A 22,864-nucleotide genomic window follows, 5' to 3' on the forward strand; every position below is an offset into this window, starting at 1 on the left:
CAGTTATTCAGCCTCTTTTCTCCACTAATTCTCCTACTACACTATCTGTTTCCAATCTCCCTCTATATCTGAAATTAAATACGTTTTTTCCAGGACGCCGACTCCGTCCCCACCTTCGAATCACCCTGGATCCACCGGGGCTGGACCCCGGCAATCTTCATTTACTCATTTATTGTTTCCGGTCACGCTGAATCTTTGTTGCTGTGCATGGGCTTTCTCTACTTGCAGCCAGTCGAGGTTATTCTCTAGTTTTGGTGCGCAGGCTTCTCTCTGCAGTGGTTTCTCCTGTTGCAGAGCATGGGCTTTAAGCATGAAGGCTTCAGTAGTTGTGGGATGAGGGCTCCAGAGCACGGGCTTGGTAAGTTGCAGTGCATGGGTTCAGTTGCTCCGCCACATGTGGGATCTTCCTGGACCAGGGATTGAACCACGTCCCCTGCATTGGCAAGAGGATTCTGAACCACTGAGCCCCCAGGGAAGTCTCACCTAGGTAGATTTCTTTTGCAGGGAAGCCTTACCTCTGCTTTTGATGCCTTTGAACTGATTGAATCAGGCCCAGCCAGATGATCTTAGAGTAATCTACTGAATTTAAAGTCAACTGATCACAGACTTTAATCACATCTAAAAAATACTTCCCAGGCAGCACTGAGATTAGCATTTGAATGACTGACTGGTACTGTAGCCTAACCTAGACAAGTCCACATCAGACTGACCAGCCCAGGTTTAAACCACATTTGTAATAAAATTCCAATTCTGCACCCCGCACGAGAAAAGTCATTACCTTGAAGGTAGGGATGTTTGCCTGTTCTCCTCACTGCTATATGTCCAGCAGTGAGAATGGTGCCTGGCACACAGTTCAGTTCTGTTCAGTTGCTCAGTCGTATCCGACTCTTTGCGACTGCATGGACTACAGCACACCAGGCTTCCTTGTCTTTCACTGTCTCTCAGAGTTTGCTCAAACTCATGTCCATTGAGTGGGTGATGCCATCTAGCCATCTCATCCTCTGCCACCCCCTTCTCCTCCTGCCCTCAATCTCTCCCAGCATCGGGGTCTTTTCCAGTGAGTCACTATTCCCATCAGGTGGCACTCAGAATGTGCTCAGCAAAGAAGATGAATGAATAGATAATGACATTCAGCTTCCCTGCCTAAGTCAGGATGTACAGGCATTGAGAGCCCTTCTCCCCATGACCTCAGAGGAGTGTAGGAGTGTTTCTGAGATGCCCTCCTCCCCACAAGGCTGCCTGTTGGGGTGAAGCTGAAGATATGAGGATACACTCTTGCTACATCACTTACTCTGAAAATTACTCTCATTGTGCCTTGGGCAAGTTCTCTGCAAAATGGGCATGAGGTTTCTTTTTGCTTCCTCACTGGGTCACTGGGAGGATTCAGTTTGTGGGGAAATGATGTGAAGGGACTTTGTAAAATCTGTGTGCAAACAGATGTGCTGGAGGGCTCCATTTCTATGAAGTTCACGAGCTTGTGTAAATGTCCCACACACGCTGAGTCCCTTGCTACCTCCAGATCTTTGTCCAGGCTATCTCCTCCATCTAGAATGCCCTTCCTCCTACTTCTTTTTGCCAGTTCCTCTTTATCTTTTGGGCTTCCCAGGTGGCTCAGTGCTAAAGAATCCTCCTGCAATGCACGAGACGCAGGTGGGATCCCTGGGTCAGGAAGAACCCCTGGGGAAGGAAATGGAAACCCACTCCAGTATTCTTGCCTGGGAAATCCCATGGACAGAGGAGCCTGGCAGACTACAGTCCATGGGATCCCAGAGTCAGACATGACTGAGCTCGCACGCTTTATCCTTTGTTTACTTCCTTTGGGATATCTTCCCTGATCCCCATAGGTTAGAGAGTTTTGCCTGGTTCAGCTTTGCTTCAAGTGTTTTGTTTGTTTGTTTTAATTTTGATTTTTTTCATTGGAGTAGAATTGCTTTACAATGTTGTGTTGGTTTCTGCTGTTTAACAAAGTGAATCAGCCACATGTATACGTATATCCCTTCCCTCTGGAGCCTCCCTCCCCCCCCATCTCCCACCCCACCCCTCTGAGTCACGGAGCACCAAGCTGAATTCCCTGTACTATAGAGTAGCTTTCCAGTAGCTATCTGTTTTACACATGGACACTAGTTAATACCACTCTCTCAGTTCGTCCCACCCTCCCCTTCCCTGTCCTGAGTCCCCAAGCCCATTCTCTACATCTTTGCCTCTATTCCTGCCCTGTAAACAGGTTCATCAGTACCATTTTCCTACATTCCATATATATGTGTTAATATATGATTTTTTTTCTCTTTCTGATTTACTTCACTCTGAATGACAGACTCTAGGTTCATTCATGCTAAGTCGCTTCAGTTGTGTATGACTCTTTGAGACCCTAAGGGCCACAGCCTGCCAGGCTCCTCCATCCATGGGATTCTCCAGGCAAGAATACCAGAGTGGGTTGCCAAGCCCTCCTCCAGGGGATCTTCCCTATGCAGGGATCGAACCTGTGTCTTAAGTCTCCTGAATTGGCAGGCTGGTTCTTTACCATTGGCCATCTGGGAAGCCCAAATCCACATCACTACAAATGACCCAATTTTGTTCCTTTTTATGAATGAGTGATAAAGATGTGCAATACCGTCTTTATCCATTCATCTATAATGAGCATTTAGGTTGCTTCCATATCTTGGCTACTGTACATAGCGCTGCAGTGAACACTGGGGCACAGATCTTTTTCAGTTATGGTTTCCTCAGGGTATATGCCCAATAGTGGGATTGCGGGGTCTCAAGTGTTTTTCTATCAAGTCAGTCAACATTCATGTGTTTGTGAGGCAGAGTTGCCTAGTGGTTCACAGGGCTTGGAGTCACGCTCCCCACGCCTGAGATACATGAGGTCAATCAGGCGCCTTTGCAAGCATCACATCCGCTCGTCTGTGACGTGAGGACCATGACAATGGGTGGCAGTTTTGTCCTTGGTACTCCATGTTCATCTTGTTAAAGTCTGACCACGACCACTGGGAAGTAGGTCTTGTCATTATCGTAGGTTTTATTTTCACCTCTGCCCAACAGGTGAGGAAACATAGTCTCAGCGAGGTTAAGTAACCACCCAAGGTCACCCACAGGCTAAATGGTAGAGGCGGGATTTGAACCCATGCAGCCTGGCTTCAGGGTCTGGACTCCTAATGTCTAGGATATGCTGGTTATACTGCCTTTCAAGTCTCCCATGATGGTTCTAATAAAGACATCATTGTAGCTCCCTGCTGGAGCTGGTTAGGTTCTGGGAGAGCCTCAGACCAGGAAACCCACAACAGGAAATGGGCTGTGGGGAGGCTGGGCCTGTTTGGTGCTCAGCATGGGATCAGGTTTGCTCTTTATGTGGGATGTGGCCATTGCTCCCCACCCTGGGGTGCTGGGGACCTTGCCCAGTTTCTTCCAGGCCTGCTGACCAGGCCTGCTAGGCATCAGTAGGGAAGCAGGAGGGAGGGAGGGAGAGAGAGACAGGTGTGTAACTCTGATTTTCCACATTCCAGGAAGTGAAGCAATGAGAAGGAGTTATGTGTGCCCTGCCCCCACTCAGGAAGAGGCTGGAGGGACTGACTATGAGGAGAGCCCAAGGGGTCCTCCCAGAGCGCCACCCAGCAGGGAGACCATGAGGAGCAGGCCCGTGACATGGGGCGCCCGGGGAGCGGCGGTGTCCGAGGCGCTGGTGAAGGGCTGGGTCAGGGAGTCCCTGTTGCAGAGGTCCCCCTCACAGCAGGAGCCCTGCAAGTCGATGTTTGTCCAGGGGCTGGTGGTGCCCTTGATGGTGCAGGAGGGCCGTTGGCAGGTTCGGACGTACACAGGGGCTGAGAAATTGCCTGGGAGGCGGGTGGTGATGAGGGGTCAGGACCGAAGGAGGCAGCCACAGCTGAACCTTCACCTCAGAGGCCAAGGCCAGGACTGGGTCCTCGGACTTCCTTCCAGTCCTCTCCTTAGACTAGAGCCATGCCTCCTTCTTTAGATCAGGACTAAGCCTCCTCCCCAGACCAGGGCCACGCCTCCTCCCCCAGGCCAGGGCCACGCCTCCTCCCCAGACCAGGGCCACGCCTCCTCCCCAGACCAGGGCCACGCCTCCTCCCCAGGTCAGGGCCACGCCTCCTCCCCAGGTCAGGGCCACGCCTCCTCCCTCAGATCAGGACCACGCCTCCTCCCCAGACCAGGGCCACGCCTCCTCCCTCAGATCAGGGCCATGTCTCAGTCAGTCCTGCCCTGCCTCCACGCCCCTTGCCCAGGCCCTCCCAGCCCCTCACCAAGGGTCATTCGTCCATTGCCCTGGAAGCAGACGCTCTGGTCCTGGTGACACTGGACCCGCCGGGACTTCTCCGGGGTGCAGTCCTCTGGATGGATCCCCACGCAGGCGTAGCATTCGGTGCCGCTGAGCGTCGGCGGGTTGGGCGCTGCCAAGAGAGCGTGGAGGCACACTCAGGTCACCGCCCGCCGTCCGGGCGTGGGGCGTGCGCAGGGCGCCCACCTTGCGCGCCTGGAAGGCTGGACTGCCAGCGCGCTGGGAGGAGGAGCCCGGCGGAGGCCACGCCCCCGCACGCCGGGGCCCGTCCCGCCCCACGCCCAGCCCCGCCCTCTCTCATACCCGGGCTCAGATTGGGGAGGGAGTCGTGGCTCTGGAGGTTCGCGTTGCACAGGTCGGTGGCACAGCGGCGCACCACCGAGTAGTCAGGCGGCAGCGACTTGTCATCCGACAGCATCTGGCCCGTAAGCGGGCCTCCCCAGCAGCCCTTCTGTACCAAGGTCACTGAGGAGCGGTACCCTGGGGGCGAGGGGATGGAGTCTGGGGCGCCGCCTCTTCTCCAGCCCGCCCTCCTCTCCCACACCCACTCCTCTCCCTCTCGTCTCAAGTCTCCCCCTCCTGTCTCCTCTCCTCCTCCATCTCCTCTCAGCCTGGCTTCTCTTCTCCCTGCTGCCCTGCCCTTCTCTTCCTCCCTCGCTTCCCTCTCCGCTGTCCCTACATCCCTCCCCGCCGCGCCCCCTCGCCCCACACCACCAGCCCTTTTCTCCTCCTTTTCTCTCTCCCGGGTCTGCCCTTCCGTCGCCCCTTCCTGGCTCTTCCACACGGTCGCCTCCTCCCACCTCCCACCCCTTCATCCCCTCTTTCTCTCCGGCTTCCTCCTCCCTCCACCTCCGCATCTCTGCCGCCGCCTTTCCTCTCCTCTCTACCCAGCTCCTCCGCATCCTTTGTCTCCTACTCCGTCCCCCCTTTCCCACCCCCACCTGGCTGATGTGCACCCCCGTCCCCGTGCCCCGTCCCCCGCCCCTTTCTTATTCTGTGTTTCCTGCCCCTCACCAGTGTTCAGGGACAAGACAGCCTCAGAGCATCCCTGCGGACAGGAGACATTGCTGAAGTTCACACTACTGAGGTCAAAGGGCCCGAAGTAGATGTGTTGGAAGCTGTAGCACTGCCGGGCCTGGGACCCTGGGGAGAGCAGGGGTGCGGTGAGAGGAGCAGGCCCGCGATGAGCCTGGGCCAGGCACCTGGGGCTCCGTCCTAAAGGTGACAACCAGGCCCTTCTGCTCTGAGAGGTGACAGGCCTTGTTGCCTTGAGAGAAGCAGGGTCTGCTGGTGTGGCTGCTCATGACTGTGCCTGACTCTTGGCAAGGGTATTGGCCTCTGCACCTGCCAGTCCAGTTTTTCCCCCCAGACTGTTTCAAATTTCCACCCTCTTTCAGGAAGCCCTTTAAGATTTTGATAAAGGAGGAAGCAATTCACTCCTGCTCTGCTTTCCCCTCTCCCCCCAAAATGCACAACATCCAGTAGCACTAAAAGGCTGCTGATGGAAAACAAATACTCTAGTACTAGCAGCGGGGTGTGCAATCTCATGCTACAAACACACACGCACAGCCAGTCCCTGCAGTACCTGGACAGAACACTGACACACTGACGTAAACACAAAATAACAAAATTGACGCAGGTTCATGCCAATCAGAAATATACACAGAGGACCCTGTATGCGTTCATGTAGAGTTCTACATTCACACACAAAACAAGTACCACCCAGACCCTCCAATAGAAACTCTCTAAACCAAGGTATCTTATGCACACAAAATTCAGACTCTCAGACAGAAATATGTGTGGATACAGAAACAGCCACAACACACAGACCCAGGAACACAGGAACTCATACCCGGAGAGAGAGAAATACAGACCCAAGAATCACAAATAAAATCAGAGCCTACAATTAGGCGAAGATAGAGATACATAAAAAAAAGAGACCTACGAAATCAGACAACTTAAAATCATTCAGATACAAGATTTACAGAGACACACAAGAGATACACAGAGAGACAGACACGCATCATAATACCCAAACACACGTACACAGAGAGAAATACAGGCCTACCTGGCGTAGAGAGGCACAAAGAGAAGCAGAGATGCAAAATTATACTCACATCTCTTTTACAAAGAAAAGTGAGGATCAGAGATGAACAGACACATGAGAATATTTGTTCAAATACCCAGACATGAAAACCTGCTGTATATACACACACACAAGCACAGAGACCCACAGCACATGCTGACCCATGGACACACACAGAAATAGAACTCTCTTCTTTCTGTGGCTGAGCACACACACACACACACATGCACACAAAGTTGTGTGCAGGCATAGCCTCCTTCCCATCTCTCAAATATCTCAAGTTTGTAGCCACTTCAATCCTGATATGACTGTGTCCCTGTAGGGGAAGAGGTTGCCTGAGTCAAGGTTTCCTGCCAGTTCTACAAAGAGCCCCCATGCCTCCCCAGAAGTACCTTTGAATGAATGGGGACATGGGCAAAGAGGATGAGAAAGGCTGGAGTAGTGAACCAGAGATAGTGGAGCAAGTGAGTGATGTGGAAAGACCAGAGGAGGGGAAGAGAAGGGAGAGGACACAGTCTCCCTGACCAAGACCCAGGGGTCCAGGCCCCCAGCCCCTCCTCCCCCAGACCCAGGGGTCCAGGCCCCCAGCCCCTCCTCCCCCAGACCCAGGGGTCCAGGCCCCCAACCTCTTCTCCCCCAGACCCAGAGGTCCAGGCCCCCAGCCCCTCCTCCCTCAGACCCAGGATCCAGACCCCCAGCCCCTCCTCCCTCAGACCCAGGGGTCCAGGCCCCCAGGCCCTCCTCCCCCAGACCCAGGGGTCCAGGCCCCCAGCCCCTCCTCCCTGAAACCCAGGGGCCCAGGCCCCCAGCCCGTCCTCCCTCGGACCCAGGGGTCCAGGCCCCCAGCCCCTCCTCCCCCAGACCAGGAGTCAGGGCCTCCAGTTCACTTTTCCCTGAGTCCCTGGAATCTGGCCCCCACTCTCTCTGCTCCCTCAGACCCAGAAGAGTCCTGCTTCCGCCCACCCAACTGCCCTTCTTACCACTGGACTCAGAAGTCTGGACATCGGTCAGGCAGAGGACAGGCCCAAAGAGGCCCAGCAGGATGACTCTGGCGACTCCCACTGCCATGTTGTGGACCTGAGTGGAGACACGGAGGACAGCTCCTCCTGCTCTGACTTCTGCCTGGCTGGTTCTCCAAGCCAAGCCCCAGGCATCCTGGCTACCCAGGCAGGCTGGCATTCCTCCACCCCCGCCCTCCCCTGCTTAGGCTAGTCTCCTCCTAGATAATCATGATGGGGGCCTGGACACTGGGTCTGAGGGAGGAGGGGCTGGGGCCTTGACTCCTGGGTCTGAGAGAGGAGGGGCTGGGGCCTTGTAACCCTTCATTTTGGGGGATTTGTGTTTGGGGGGCTGTCTACCCCACTCCCCTAGCCCTAGTCTGAGGTGGGCACACGTGGCCTCCAACTTCTCTTTCTTTACCCTGATACATGCCACCTGTAGGGGACGATGCCTCCAGACCCAGAGAAGCAAACGTCACCTCCTCCCTGAAGCCTTCCCTGACCTGCACCCCCGCCCCAACAATCATCCCTCCACCCTCGGCCTCAAGCACCTCCCTGTCTCCCAGCCTTGGTCACTCTGGGTTAGGCTAATGTCCTTCTCCTTCATCAGGCTGTGAATTCCTCAGGGGTCTCAGGGGATGTTTGTGATGATGTAGGAATGAGTGAATCAAAGACCTGACAAACTGACAGGGAGACAGAGCCTCCCAGAGAGGCAGTTACTCATGGGATGCAGAAAAACAGACACGCCCGGTATGGACTGATGCAAATCTGTGCAGACGAATCAACCCAGACCTGAGGAACCGGACGTGCCCACAGAAGGTATTTGATAGGCTTTTATTAGATTGTTTTAAATACTTTATTTATCTGGCAGTGTTGGATCTTAGTTGCATCACGTGGGATCTTTGGTTGTGGCACACAGACTTTCTAGTCATGGCACAACTGCTCTGTGGGATGTCGGGTCTTAGTTCCTGGCCAGGGATCGAACCCATGTCCCCTGAATTGCAAGTCAGATTCTTTTTTTTTTTTTCTTCCTAATTTGGCTGTGCTGGGTCTTAGTTGTGACACACAGGATCTTTAATGGCTGCATATGGGGTCTAATTCCCTGACCAGGGATCAAACCCAGGCCCTCTGCATTGGTAGAGTGGAGTCTTAGTCAGTGGATCACCAGGGAAATCCCTAGATTGTTAAATGAATAAATTTCAAAACACTGGAGGGGACAAACACAAGCAGATGATTGGAGACATACCCTGTTGCCCAAGGATGCGGACACGCCCACGTGGACGCTCAGACATTGGGCAGATGGGGACTTCCAGATGGGCAGTGGGGCCTGTGACAGAGAGCCCAGGTCCTCACTGCCTGATCCGCCTTGCTTCTCGCTGCTTGAAGGCTTTGCTTGCTGGGGTCATACCCACTCACTGTGCCATACAGGGTGGGCACCAGGCACATGCAGAGACCTAGAGTCATGAGCCCACAGATGGATGGGCAGAGGCAGTGACCAGGACAGCCTTGATGGTTTCCTGAGCTTGACTAAACTCGACACGGGGTTTCTTCCTGACTACAGGAGACCCCAGCCTCCCTTTTCTTAGAGCATTTACCTTAGAAAACTTGTCATTGCCGATTCTTTCCCTGTTCCTTTAAAATGTAGGTAGATCCTCTCCCAGCTGCTTGCCAGTTTTACAGCCCAGGAATGTCTTTCTCAGGGACCTGGGAGCCATCCCTTCGAAAAGTCATCATTAAGATAGTACCCCTGTCCCCCAGGCTCTATGTATGGCGGGGCAGGAGCCAAATTAGCAAACACAGATGCCTGATCACAGCAAAGAACACTTGCAAACACAGGAGTAAGTCATTGTGCTGGACCATCCCTTGGACCAACCTCCCCTCTGTCTCCGGCACTTTCCCACTAGTTTGTCCAGCGCTGAAATCACCACCCCACCCCCCACCTCGTTTTATTTCAGTGGAACTGAGTTCAGTCTCTCTGCTTTGGGAGTACAGAGTCTTAGCCACTGGACCAGCAGGGAAGTCCCTGCCAGTTTTTATATTCTGCATAAATGTTCTTCACATACATGATCAGAACTGTGGAGTTTTCTTCTGGGACTTTAGTCACAGCCTTACCCAAAGCTGAATTGTGTATATTGTGTGCCAGTATTTTCTTATTTCACATAGACTCTGCTACATCAGTATTTCTTTTTCAGATCAGACCTTAATTTTTTAAAACAGTTCAGTAGTGTTAAACATATCTAGATTGTTGTGCAGCCAATCTCTAGACCTTTTTATGCTGCAAAACTGAAAATTCAGACCCATTAAACAGTATCTTCTCTTACCCTCTCCTCCCAAAGTCTGGCATTTGCCATTTAACTTTGTGTTTCTATGAATCTGACTACTCTGTATGAAATAAAACAGTGTTTGTCTTGTTACAATTGGCTTATTTCACGTAGTTCTCACGGTTAGTCCATGTACCTTGTCGTTCATCCATGGCACACGTCATAGCATGTGTCAGAATTTCCTTTCTTTTTAAGGATGAGTAATAGCCCGTTGTATTTATCTGTTTCATTTTGTTTAATCATCCATCCGTTGATGTGCACATAGATTGCTTCCGCTTATTGGCTGTTGTGAATGCGGCTGCGATGAATATGGGTGTACAGCCATCAGTTGGGGACCTTTCTTTCAATTCTTTGGTATTTATACTAAATCCGATCCCAACTTTGAATATTGCAAGCTTTTGTGGATTGTTCCCCTCATTTTCTTATTTTCAAACATGTGATCCAGGCTGTCTGTCAATTTCTGAGGTGACTCCTTGAGAGGCAAGTGATCAAGACTGTGGGACTCTACAGCCATGGAAGGGAAGCCAAGGGGGCAGGGCTGGGCAGAGGGAAAAGCTGGGCTGTGGTTCAGCCCCACAAAGGGTTCAGTCCACTTTGGGAAGCTCTAGTGTGTGGGTTCTTAGCAGCTTCTTCATGAACCTGCTAAGATGAGAAGCAAGTTCTTCATCCCTAAAAAGATCTTAGAGATAAATCACAGCAACTACCATCCTCTACTCATTCTCTTCTTAGTATATTTTTTCCATCTCCAGAGCTTGAAATAAAGATGAATTTTAAGAATCTTTGAGATGAAATAAACTCACCTGAATCTGATAATTTATTCCTCAATGGGAAGGATTTGGTGAAACAACATTTCTATCTTTTGCAAGTTAAACGTCCGTATCTTAATTAATTAAATGACATTATTTTAATTAATTAATCTAGCTGTGTTGGGTCTTAGCTGCAGCATTCAGGATCATCGCTGTATCATTCAGGATCTTTCCTTACAGCACACAGGCTCTCTAGCTGTGGCTTGAGGGCTCAGTAGTTGCTGCAAGCGGGCTTAGTTGCTCTGAGGCACGTAGGATCTTAGTTCCCTGGCTAGGGATCGAACCGTCATCTCCAGCATTGCAAGGTGAATTTACCAGGGAAGTCCCAACGTTCTTACTTAAAGCAAATAATTTTTAAGAATTTAAATTTGCATTTAATATCCAAACATTCAAATTTCTAGAGTTTAGATTTGAGTCTAATATTCAAATTACATGGCTAGGTCCTTGGGTTGAATTAAGTATGCAAAAAAAGTTAGATTAAAGGATTCTTTGTTTTCCTCCTCTTCTAGTTATTTCTTGAAAATTTTCCTTCATAGTTTAAATGGAGGTAGAAGATAAATTCAGACCAATCATTAATGGATCTGGATTCATCTACGTTCACCTGAAATAACACCTGGGACAGTCCCTCCAACCCACCACCTTATTTTTCACAAAAATGTATTCAGTGATCCAATTAGTTTTGTAATAGCTTTCCATATTCTGGCCCTTATTATTTTTCTTTTTTTTTGACTTTTCAGGATTTTAGTTCCCTGACCAGTTTGAACCTGGGGCTACAGCAGTGAAAGCACCGAGTCCTAACCACTGGACTGCCAAGGAATTCCCTGTTTTTCCTTCTTGATAGATGTCATTTTTGACATTGACATTGAAGTCGCTCAGTCGTGTCAGACTCTTTGGGACCCCATGGACTGTAGCCTACCAGGCTCCTCCGTCCATGGAATTTTCAAGGCAAGAGTACTGGAATGGGTTGCCACTTCCTTCTCCAGGTGATAGATGTCAGATAGGACTAATTTTTAAAAAATTTTAACGCCTTAAAACAACATGTAAATAACAAGTAATTAATTTTTAGAATAGTTTTTATGCTGATGAAATTTCTAAAGCAATAATTAGCAACTACTGTAATAATATAGATAAGAGACTACTGTGTAATACTCTTTTATTTCCACCCACCTACATTCTTTGTGGATTACTAACACCCTAATCAAATGTTAGTTGTTATATAGAGATTTAGGCCAAGTGAAAGCATATATGGGTTTAAATTTGGAATTCAGTATTTCTAGTCTGGTATAGTAAATAATTAGCAGAAACTATGAATTGCAATATGAAACACGGAACGTGGCCAAAGCACAGATACCAATAGGGATTTTTTTAAAAGATCCTCTGTGTGTGTGTGTGTGTGTGTGTGTGTGTGTGTGTGCTGTGCTCAGTCATGTCCGACTCCTTACAGCCCCATGGACTGTAGCCCATCAGGCTTGTTTGTCCATGGGATTTCCTAGGCAAGAATACTGGAGTGGGTTGCCATTTCCTACTCCAGTGGATCTTTCTGACCCAGGGATCGAACCTGTGTCTCCTGCATTGCAGGTGGATTCTTTACCCCTGAGCCACTGGGCAAGACCAATTCATGGTTCAGTTCAGTTCAGGTTAGTCGCTCAGTCATGTCCAACTCTCTGCAACCCCATGAACTGCAGCACACCAGGCCTCCCTGTCCATCACCATCCCCCGGAGTTCACTCAGACTCACGTCCATCGAGTCAGTGATGCCATCCAGCCATCTCATCCTTTGTTGTCCCTTTCTCCTCCTGCCCCCAATCCCTCCCAGCATCAGAGACTTTTCCAATGAGTCAACTCTTCACATGAGGTGGCCAAAGTACTGGAGTTTCAGCTTTAGCATCATTCCTTCCAAAGAAATCCCAGGGCTGATCTCCTTCAGAATGGGCTGGTTGGATCGCCTTGCAGTCCAAGGGACTCTCAAGAGTGGTCTCCAACACCACAGGTCAAAACCATCAATTCTTCGGCGCTCAGCTTTCTTCACAGTCCAACTCTCACACCCATACATGACCACTGGAAAAACCATAGCCTTGACTAGATGGACCTTTGTTGGCAAAGTAATGCCTCTGCTTTTCAATATGCTATCTAGGTTGGTCATAACTTTCCTTCCAAGGAGTAAGCATCTTTTAATTTCATGGCTGCAATCACCATCTGCAGTGATTTTGGAGCCCCCCAAAATAAAGTCTGACACTGTTTCCACTGTTTCCCCATTTATTTCCCATGAAGTGATGGGACCAGATGCCATGATCTTCGTTTTCTGAATGTGGAGCTTTAAGCCAACTTTTTCACTCTCCTCTTTCACTTTCATCAAGAGGCTTTTTAGTTCCTCTTCACTTTCTGCCATGAGGGTGGTATCATCTGCATATCTGAGGTTATTGATATTTCTCCCTGCAATCTTGATTCCAGCTTGTGCTTCTTCCAGCCCAGCATTTCTCATGATGTACTCTGCATATAAGTTAAATAAGCAGGGTGACAATATACAGCCTTGACGTACTCCTTTTCCTATTTGGAACCAGTCTGTTGTTCCATGTCCAGTTCTAACTGTTGCTTCCTGACCTGCATATAGGTTTCTCAAGAGGCAGGTCAGGTAGTCTGGCATTCCCATCTCTTTCAGAATTTTTCACAATTTATTGTGATCCACACAGTCAAAGGCTTTGGCATAGTCGAGAGAGCAGAAATAGATGTTTTTCTGGAACTCTCTTGCTTTTTCCATGATCCAGCGGATGTTGGCAATTTGATCTCTGGTTCCTCTGCCTTTTCTAAAACCAGCTGGAACATCTGGAAGTTCAGGGTTCACGTATTGCTGAAGCCTGGCTTGGAGAATTTTGAGCATTACTTTACTAGCGTGTGAGATGAGTGCAACTGTGCAGTAGTTTGAGCATTCTTTGGCATTGCCTTTCTTTGGGATTGGAATGAAGACTGACCTTTTCCAGGCCTGTGGCCGCTGCTGAGTTTTCCAAATTTGCTGGCACTTTTGCTCTATTTTCCTACTACTGTTGAACCAGTAAAAGCAAGTGGCAGATATCATTTTGCTCAACTTCTAAATATAAACCCTGGAGTAGGCAATGAATCTTTTCCCGAGTACGACTCTCCCTCTCCCTCTCTGGAGGCTATCTTTTAAAATCGAAGTGTCATTGATTCACAATGTTTTCCTAGTTTCAGTATTTCAGCAAAGTGACTCTGTTATACAGACACATACATATTCTGAGTTGGATTCTTTTCCACTAGAGGTTATTACTGAGTATAGTTCCCTGTGCTATACGGTAGGTCCTTGTTGTGTATCTATTTTATGCATATTAGTGTGTATCTTTTAATCCCAAACCCCTGCTTTCTTCTCTTCTCCCTTTGGGAACCATAAGTTTGTTTCTATGTTTGTGAGTCCATTTCTGTTTTGTAAATAAGTTCGGTTGTATCTTTTTTTTAGATTCTATATATGTGACATCATAAGATACCTGTCTTTCTCTGTCTGACTTATTGCTCTTAGTATGATCATCTCTAGGTCCATCTGTCTTGTTGCAAGTGGCATCATTTCATTTTTTCTTATGTTTAAGATTACACTGTGTGTGTATATATATATATATATATATATATATATATATACTGGAGAAGGAAATGGCAACCCACTCCAGTACTCTTGCCTGGAAAATTCCACAGACAGAGGAGGCTGGTAGGCTACAGTCCATGGGGTCACAAAGAGTCGGACATGACTGAGCGACTTCACTTTCACTTTCATATATATATATACACACACACACTCCACATCTTCTTTTTTAAAACATTAAAAAAAGCTTTTTATTTTATATTGGAGTTTATTCAGTTAACAATGTTGTGATACTTTCAAGTGTGCAGCAAAGCACCTCAGCCATACATATACATGCGTCCATTCTCCCCAAACTCCCCTCCTGTCCAGGCTGCCACATAATATTGAGCAAAGTTCCCTGTGCTATGCAGTCAGTCCTGTCAGTTATCCATTTTATTATTTTTTTAAATGTTTATTTATTTATTATTTATTTGGCTGCACCAGATCTTAGTTACAGCATGTGGGATTTTTAGTTGTGGCACATGGGATCTAGTTTCCTGACCAGGGATCGAATCTGGGCCCCCTGAATGGGCAGTGCAGAGTCTTAGCCACTGGACCATCAAGAAAGTCCCTTGGTTATCCATTTTAAATATAGCAGTGTGTACATGTCAATCCTAAATTCCCTAACTATCCCTTTCTCTTACCCTTCCCCCTGGTGACCATAAGTTTGTTCTCTAAGTATGTGACCCCATTTCTGTTTTGTAAATAAGTTCGTTTTATACTGCATCTTCTTTGTTTATTCATCTGTTGGACACTTAAGTTCTGCAGGCTATTTTTAAAGAGCTAAATGATTTGAAACTCAGTCATTTATCTCCCATTCACACAATAACTGCAACAAGAATGAAGGGCCAACAAAGAGAAATATTCACAAACATGAACTCTTGCCCACAAAGAAGTTATAGGTTTGAGGCACACTACCCATTAAAACCTTTTGGAGAATCTATTTTATTTGTGTGATCAAGATAAAAGTGCAACCAGACAGGCCCAGATGCCTTGAGGCAAGAGGTGCCCAGTGCAGGCATGAGGTCAGGCACGAGGTTGGGCACTACCCTGGGTTGTACCCGTGTAGAATTGACCAGAATTCATGCAGGGAGGGTTGCCACAGCAGGGAATCAAGAGAAACAAGTTTCCAAAGGCCCCAGGCACAGGTGAGGCTGAGAGGCTACGAATGAAGTAGTGCCTAAGACCTGTCTGAATGCTCCCCTAATTAAACTCTTCTACACAATTATCTGAGCCTGGTGATGATTAAGAGTTTAGATCCTAAACTACTGACACTATTATCATTAGTGATTAACTACCTATTACAAGTTTCTATTTGTTCTTGTCAATTCTTTAAGTTGTATCTTTCTAGGAATTTATGTCATCTGTTACCTTTCTTCTCCCCCCTCCACCCCCGCTTAAAAAAATTATATATTTGGCTGCAACAGGTCTTAGTTGCCACCTGTGGGATCTTGTTTCCTGATCAGTGATCAAACCCGCCCCCCTGGCATTGGGAGAGTGGAATCTTAGCCACTGAAACACCAGGGAAGTCCCTTCCTTCCTTCCTTTCAGTGTTTTCTCCTTAATTAGCTTATGCTTCATTAATTCACTTGCTTGGCTCCAATTCCTGTTACTCATTCTGGTATTTTAAGTTTAATACCTAATTTTCTTGGTGTTCTACTTATATTGTTTGTTGTTTTTGCTACTGTAATGCATAGTGGCTTGTTTCCTTACATTAAATTTGAGGTTGTCTGTAAAAGCTCTTCAATGTATGAATGGAAGTTACAATCCTCCAGAGAATTTCCTTGATGATTTTTCCAAACACCCTGGCACTCCAAGCCCGGGATCGATTTTATATTAATTTCTCAGCCTGAATTTCCCAGAACATGCTAGCAATATAAATCAAGGTACTAACAAAATATTAAGAGAGGTACACAGTAATTTGGGGTTCCCTGATGGCTCAGACAGTAAAGAATCTGCTGCCTGCAAAGCAGGAGACACAGATTTGATCCCTGGGTTGGGAAGATCCCCTGAAGAAGGGAATGGCAGCCCACTCCAGTATTCTTGCCTGGGGAATTCCATGGACAGAGGAACCTGGTGGGCTACAGTCCATGGGGTTGCAAAGAGTCAAATACAGCTGATCAACTAACACTTTCACTTACACAGCAATTTACAAAAAGGATCTTATATCACGCCCTCCCTTGGCTTATTCCAAAAAAGGAAGGTTGGTTTAACATTTAAAAAAATCAAGGTATGCTACCATGTTATCAAAATAAAGAAGAAAAATTTTACGGTCGTATTAGTAGACACAGAAAAGACATCTGATTAAAACAATCAACAGAAAATTATAATAATAATTATGAAGTTTTTTTTAGCAAACTAATAATTGCAATGAACTTATTTCTTTGGATTAAGAGTGTGTGTTTTTTTAAAAAAGAAAGTTAGAGCAAACATACTAAATAACCCACCCAACAGACAACCCACTCAGCAAACATACACAATGCCCATCACACATAGTCAGAGACATACGCTGACATGTCACATGCATAGATGGCCATACATACACATGTAACACAGAATCACAGAGATATGCCGCAGGCCACACAGCAGTCACACTCTAGCCCTGTCATGCTACACACAAACACACACACACTTTCACCACAGTCACAGATTCATCCCAGTCCTGTCATCCTGTCTCTTCTCTCTGGTGCACATATATGGCCTTGTCACATGGTCATAGAAAAACACTCCCACTCCATCATAAGCAACAGATAAGCTCATACAAAGCTTATGAATGTTGGCTTAAAACTCAACATTCAAAAAACTAAGATTATGGCATCCAGGCCCATCACTTCATGGCAAATAGATGCGATAACAATGGAAACAGTGAGAGACTTTATTTTCTTGGGCTACAAAATCACTGCAGATGGTGACTGCAGCCATGAAATTAAAAGACGCTTCCTCCTTGAAGAAAAGCTACGACCAACCTAGACGGCATATTAAAAGGCAGAGACATTGCTGACAAAGGTCCGTCTTGTCAAAGCTATGGTTTTTCCAGTAGTCATGTATGGATGTGAAAGTTGGATCATTAAGAAAGCTGAGTGCCAAAGAATTGATATTTTTGAACTGTGGTGTTGGAGAAGACTCTTGAGAGTCCCTTGGACTGCAAGGAGATCCAACCAGTCCATCCTAAAGGAAATCAGTCTTGAATAGTCATTGGAAGGACTGATGCTGAAGCTGAAGATCCAATACTTTGGCCACCTGATGTGAATAACTGACTCATTAGAAAAGACCCAGATGCTGGGAAAGATTGAAGGCAGGAGGAGAAGGGGATGACAGGGGATGAGATGGTTGGATGGCATCACCAACTTGACAGACCTAAGTTTGAGCAGACTCCGGGGGTTGGTGAAGGACAGGGAAGCCTGGCGTGTCACAGTCCGTGGGGTCGCAAAGAGCTGGACAGGACTGAGCGACTGAACTTAATTGAAGTTCAAAAACAAACTGGCCACTTCGTAGGCACAGATGCCTGCTTACACACACCCACACACCCAATTCCATGTCACAGGACATCTCAGCCCTGTCGTGTGCACAGTCATGCAAATACAGTATCACCTTTCATACAATGTGACCCACTTTTGGCCCTACCACGTGCACAGTGTTCACATACAGCTCTTACACCACACCTGTCCCTCACTATCACGGAAGCACACTCCGACCTTGTCCCATGCCTGACTCTGCATCACACGCAACCAGGAAACACCCTCATCTGTTTTGACCACCCCTCCCTTCTTGTCTGTAGCACCATCACCTCCCTCGCAGCTCGCGTTCACCTGGACAGCTACCCTCCTCTCACCTCCACCGCCGGCTGGGGTCCGAGTTAGCAAAGTCCTCCCTTTCACGCCCTACATCTATTTCTGTTTCCACTGGACCGGCTCACAACCGGAGCCCAAGAACCACAAGACCGCTCTAAGGGGACTTTCGAGACCGCCTGTCATTCGCGCCTTGTGACCTGTGGGAAATGTAGTCCAGAGCCGGGAAAGCAGAAGACACCGGAAGCCTAAGGGCCCTGGAGCATCCTCGCCGCGGAGTTTTCTGGGAGTTGTAGTCGGGGCTCATAGTGCGCAGGCGCCGGATCTGGCCATCCTTGGTCTTGGGTGCCAAGGGTGAGTGTTCCGAAGCCAGCAGGTGCTGGACGATATGAGTGCCTGTGCACCTTTGCGCTCCGGAAGGCCCAGTGTAGGCTGAAGGTCCCTTCAGGGGCGCAAGCACCTGGAGTCCCAACAGGAGTGTTGTGTTTGACTCTGGGTTACTGTGACAGGCGAGGGACAGATTGAATGGCTTTGGATGGGTGCGGCGGTGTTCTGGAGCTGGTTCCTACAGTCAGATGCTCAGAAAAATTGAAACGTGTTACCACAACCGTTGATCTGGAGCGCCTCGTCCTGCACTGGCTTGAAGCAAGGCTTCAGTTCCTGGCCAGAGAGCAAGGTCCAGTCCAGGAGGTGAGAGCACTGAATCCCAGCCACTAGACTAATGGTCAGTGACAAGGTCCTGGCCCTTGAGCTTTGCAGAAAAGGAATTCTCACAATGATGGAAAGTAGTGTAACAAAGGATTTATTAGGAGGAAAAAATGAGTACAATATACATGGATAGACACATGGGCAGACTCAGTTGCTGAGTCTCACCTTCATGGAAGTTTGAATTACTTATATGGAGCATTTCTTCTGGTTTTCCTTGGCTAACCATTTTGATTTGTCTGGTTCAGAGTCCATATTTGGTATATCTCAGGATCCTCCCCTCTATGCATCTCTTAGCCGAGATGGATTCCAGTGAAGAGGCCTATGGGTAGTTAACGTCACTTAGCATCATTCCCCTTTTGACCGCCAAGGAGCCTCTCTGTGCATGTGTAGTTGGGGCGGTCTCCTGACTTGGAGAATGAGAAATATGTGGTCTCTTATATTCTATCTGGGCAGGACCCAGCCTCCTCTCTCTATCCTGCCATTCTTGTTTTGAAGTATCTACCCTAGGGAGGCCCATCTACCTCCTGCCTCACCATTACAGTAGACCCTCAGTATCTGCTGGAGACCCGCTATGGATAGTGCTGAGGATGCTGAAGTCCCTTTAATAAAATGGCATAGTATTTGCATGTGGCCCGTGCATATCCTTCCCTACACATTGTCATCTGTGGATTACTTGTATTAGATATTATTTACCTAATAACTAATGACGCAGTTTTGATCCCTGGGTCGGGGCGATCCTCTGGAGAAGGAAATGGCAGCCCACTTTGGTATTCTTGCCTGGAAAAACCTGTGGATAGAGGAGCCTGGCTGGCTACAATCCATGGGGTTGAAAAAGTCTGACATGACATAGTGACCACATAACAACAACAAAGCAAATCCAAGTTTTGCTTTTTGGAACTTCTTGGAATTAAAAAAAAATTTTTTTTTAATTAATGCTTAGTTAAATTCATGAATGCTAAACCTATGATATGGAGGGCTGATTATATTTAAAAGTTACATAGACTTAAAAGAAATATGTTTAGAAAACTAAGGTAGTAAATACTCAATACATCACTTCCTAACTATTATCTATGCTCTTGAGATTATGTCTGTTGTGTCTGTAGGGTGGAGATAACTGTATCATGGTGTTCACTGGACATCTCTTTCCAGCTCCACCTTCAGTGATACCACATTGGTAGCTAGAAATTGGCCATCACAGGACACTTAACACCATGGGTATTGGTAATTACTACAAATGAGGACTTGATGTTTTGTTTTGTTGGTCTGGGGATGAGGGAGCTTCCCAGAGTCCTACCTCCTCCACCTGCAATGTCCTTCTAGTGCCCTCTTTTGGTTAAGCTTACCTTTGCGAGCTGAGGCAATTGTTTAATAATGGAAACAAATGACTTACCATGTCTTCGCTTGTTGATGTTTACCTGCTGAGTCATGTCTGACTCTTTGCAGCTCTATGGACTGCAGCATGCCAGGCTCCTCTGTCCTCTGCTATTTCTCAGAATTTGCTCAAATTCATGTCCATTGAGTCAGTGATGCTGTCTAACCATCTCATCCTCTGCCGCCCTCTTCTCCTTTTGCCTTCAATCTTTCCCAGCAACAAGGTCTTTTCCATGAGTCGGCTGTTCGCATCAGGTGGCCAAAGTACTGGAGCCTCAGCTTCAGCATCAGTCCTTCCAATGACTATTCAGGGTTGATTTCCTTTAGGATTGACTGGTTTGATCTCCTTGCAGTCAAATGAACTCTCAAGAGTCTTCTGCAGGACCACAATTCAAAAACATCAATTCTTTGGCACTCAGCCTTCTTTATTGCCCAGCTCTCACATCCATACATGACCACTGGAAAAACCATAGCTTTGACTGTACAGACCTTTGTTGGCAAAATGATGTCTCTTAACAAATTTCAAAAACAAATGTAGTATACAGTATTGTCGAGAATGTGGGGGAATGAGAACTCTCATAGGGAACGACTACAGTCTTTTTGCAATTCATCTGGATATAATTATTACAATGCCTGAAAGCAAACCCCTAATAAACCAGCATTTTTACATATAAGACAGAGAAGGCAATGGCACCACTAGCCTGGTAGGCTGCAGTCCATGGTGTCGCCAAGAGTCGGACACAACTGAGCGACTTCACTTTCACCTTTCACTTTCATGCACTGGGGAAGGAAATGGCAACCCACTCCAGTGTTCTTGCCTGGAGAATCCCAGGGACGGGGGAGCCTGGTGGGCTGCCATCTCTGGGGTCGCACAGAGTCGGACACGACTGAAGTGACTTAGCAGTTACATATAAGAGTCTAGTTTACAAAAATTCTGACTTGAAAGAAGATGTGAATACAGTAAGGCTTAATGAAGCCATGCCTGTCATGCCAAATTAATCTCTGGTTAATCCTTTGAGGACATGTTAGTCTCTGCTGAACAACATGATAACTATTTGTGGCTATTAAAGTCATTAAAATTAAATAAGATTTAATATTCAGTTCCTTAGTCAAACCAGTCACGTTTCAAATGCTTGTTAGTCAGTGTGACTACCAGTTGCTGTATTGGAAATATTGAAAGCATTAGTTGCTCAGTCATGTTCGACTCTTTGTGACACCATGGACTCTGTTGTTTGAATATTTAAAAACTAAAATCAACTCAGTATTACTAAGTCCAAATGGATAATTTTACTTGTTTTGAGAGATTTTATGCTGCTTTCTACCCTCTCAGATGCTTACTCTTTCTTGATATACTCTTGATATACTTTCTTGATATACTGAAAGACTTCACTCCTTACTGTTTTTCTCCTCACTGAAAAGCATTAGCAAAAGGAATTGACGAGAAAAGTCAAACAGCGAAGAATTGTGGCATCAGAAAATGTGAAATCTGTGAGATCAATTTAAAATCCCAATGGACTTCCCTGGTGGTCCAGTGATAAAGAATCCATCTGCCAGTGCTGGGGACATGGGTTCAATCCCTACTCTGGGAAGATTCCACATGCTGCAGGGCAACTAAACCCATGCACCACAACTACTGAGCCTGTGCTCCACAACAAGAGAAGCCACTGCAATCAGAAGCCTGCACGCCGCAACCAGAGAAAGCCTGCATGCAGCAACGAAGCCCCAGCATGGCCAAAAATAAATAAAACCACAGCAATAAATGTTTTTGTAAAATGTATTTCTTTTTATTTTGTAATGACAAAAACAATGTCTGCTCATTAAAATGAGAAGACAATACAAATAAAAGAACAGGAAAAATACCCTTTGTTCCACTAAGCCAAGCGCCAACACTGTCATCACTCTGCAGTAGAGTCCCAGGTCATGTTTGATGCACCTAATATGCATCAAATTCACAGGCTTTCCCCCGTCATTCAAACATTTTGTACTTCAGTACTTTATTAAACAATGTATCATTGTTTGGATGTTAAAACTGCACCAACAAATTCCTTAATGTTGGATGTTCTAGTTGTTCCTGTTTCCCAATAACCAATCCCAGATGACAGGACAAGGAGGGCTATGTCAAAATAAAGAAATAAAAGACCTGAAAAATGGGTGCTCTGAATGATCATTTCTTAGCAACGTGGACCAAATCCTTGATTTTGGCAAGACCATGTCATGGGATCATTTCCCCAGAGATAGCTACAGGATTCACCCAGGGGTGCTCAGGTTTAGAAGCAGGTGCAAATCTTCGGTCCCAGAGGAATCTGTGCCTAAGGAGTGATGAGTGTGGATAGTAGCTCTAGGGAGCATTAATCCACCCCGTCCTCCTGCAACACAAGGTTCCCAAACTTCTATCCAATATGGCAGCTTCCTCAGTCTTTTTTTCTAGGTAGGGAGTGCTAGGATATAGAGGGGATGTAAGGACCGAGGGGCCTGGTGGGCTACAGTCCATAGGGTTGCAAAGAGTTGGACATGACTGAGCAATTGAGCACACAGGCATGCACACAGACAATTATACATCTGAGAGAAAGTTTCAATTGTTCTTGATACATAGGAAATCTATATAAAAAAAGGAAAAGCTTTTAAGCCAGTGAAAGAGCTGGCTTAAAACTCAACATTCAAAAAACTAAGATCATGGCATCTGGTCCTATCACTTCATGGCAAATAGAAGGGATAACAGTGGAAACAGTGAGACACTTTATTTTCTTGGGCTCCAAAATCATTGCAGACAGTGACTGAAGCCTTGAAATTAAAAGATGCTTGCTCCTTGGAAGAAAAGCTATGACAAATCTAGACAACATATTAAAAAGCAGAGACATTACTTTG

The 22,864-nt window shown here is 47.0% G+C and overlaps 1 protein-coding gene across 2 annotated transcripts; it reads right to left on the minus strand.

Annotated features, from left to right (window-relative positions):
• Positions 1-3,001: 3,001 nt before the first annotated feature.
• On the minus strand, positions 3,002-18,115 carry LYPD5 (LY6/PLAUR domain containing 5). 2 transcript variants are annotated; one of them, XM_069549144.1, is made up of 6 exons: positions 17,965-18,115; positions 7,364-7,460; positions 5,312-5,440; positions 4,601-4,777; positions 4,263-4,409; positions 3,002-3,830 (listed from the first exon to the last, which is right to left on the minus strand). In XM_069549144.1, exons 2-6 carry the CDS (start codon positions 7,449-7,451, stop codon positions 3,571-3,573), a joined length of 801 nt encoding a protein of 266 aa, XP_069405245.1. In that variant the 5' UTR covers positions 7,452-7,460; positions 17,965-18,115; the 3' UTR covers positions 3,002-3,570. The 2 variants fall into 2 exon arrangements, with proteins under 2 accessions (XP_069405245.1, XP_069405244.1); XM_069549143.1 differs by lacking the exon at positions 17,965-18,115 and having other exon boundaries at positions 7,364-7,525.
• Positions 18,116-22,864: the final 4,749 nt, after the last annotated feature.

The sequence above is a fragment of the Ovis canadensis genome, chromosome 14 (assembly GCF_042477335.2).
Source record: "Ovis canadensis isolate MfBH-ARS-UI-01 breed Bighorn chromosome 14, ARS-UI_OviCan_v2, whole genome shotgun sequence".
NCBI lineage: Eukaryota > Metazoa > Chordata > Mammalia > Artiodactyla > Bovidae > Ovis > Ovis canadensis.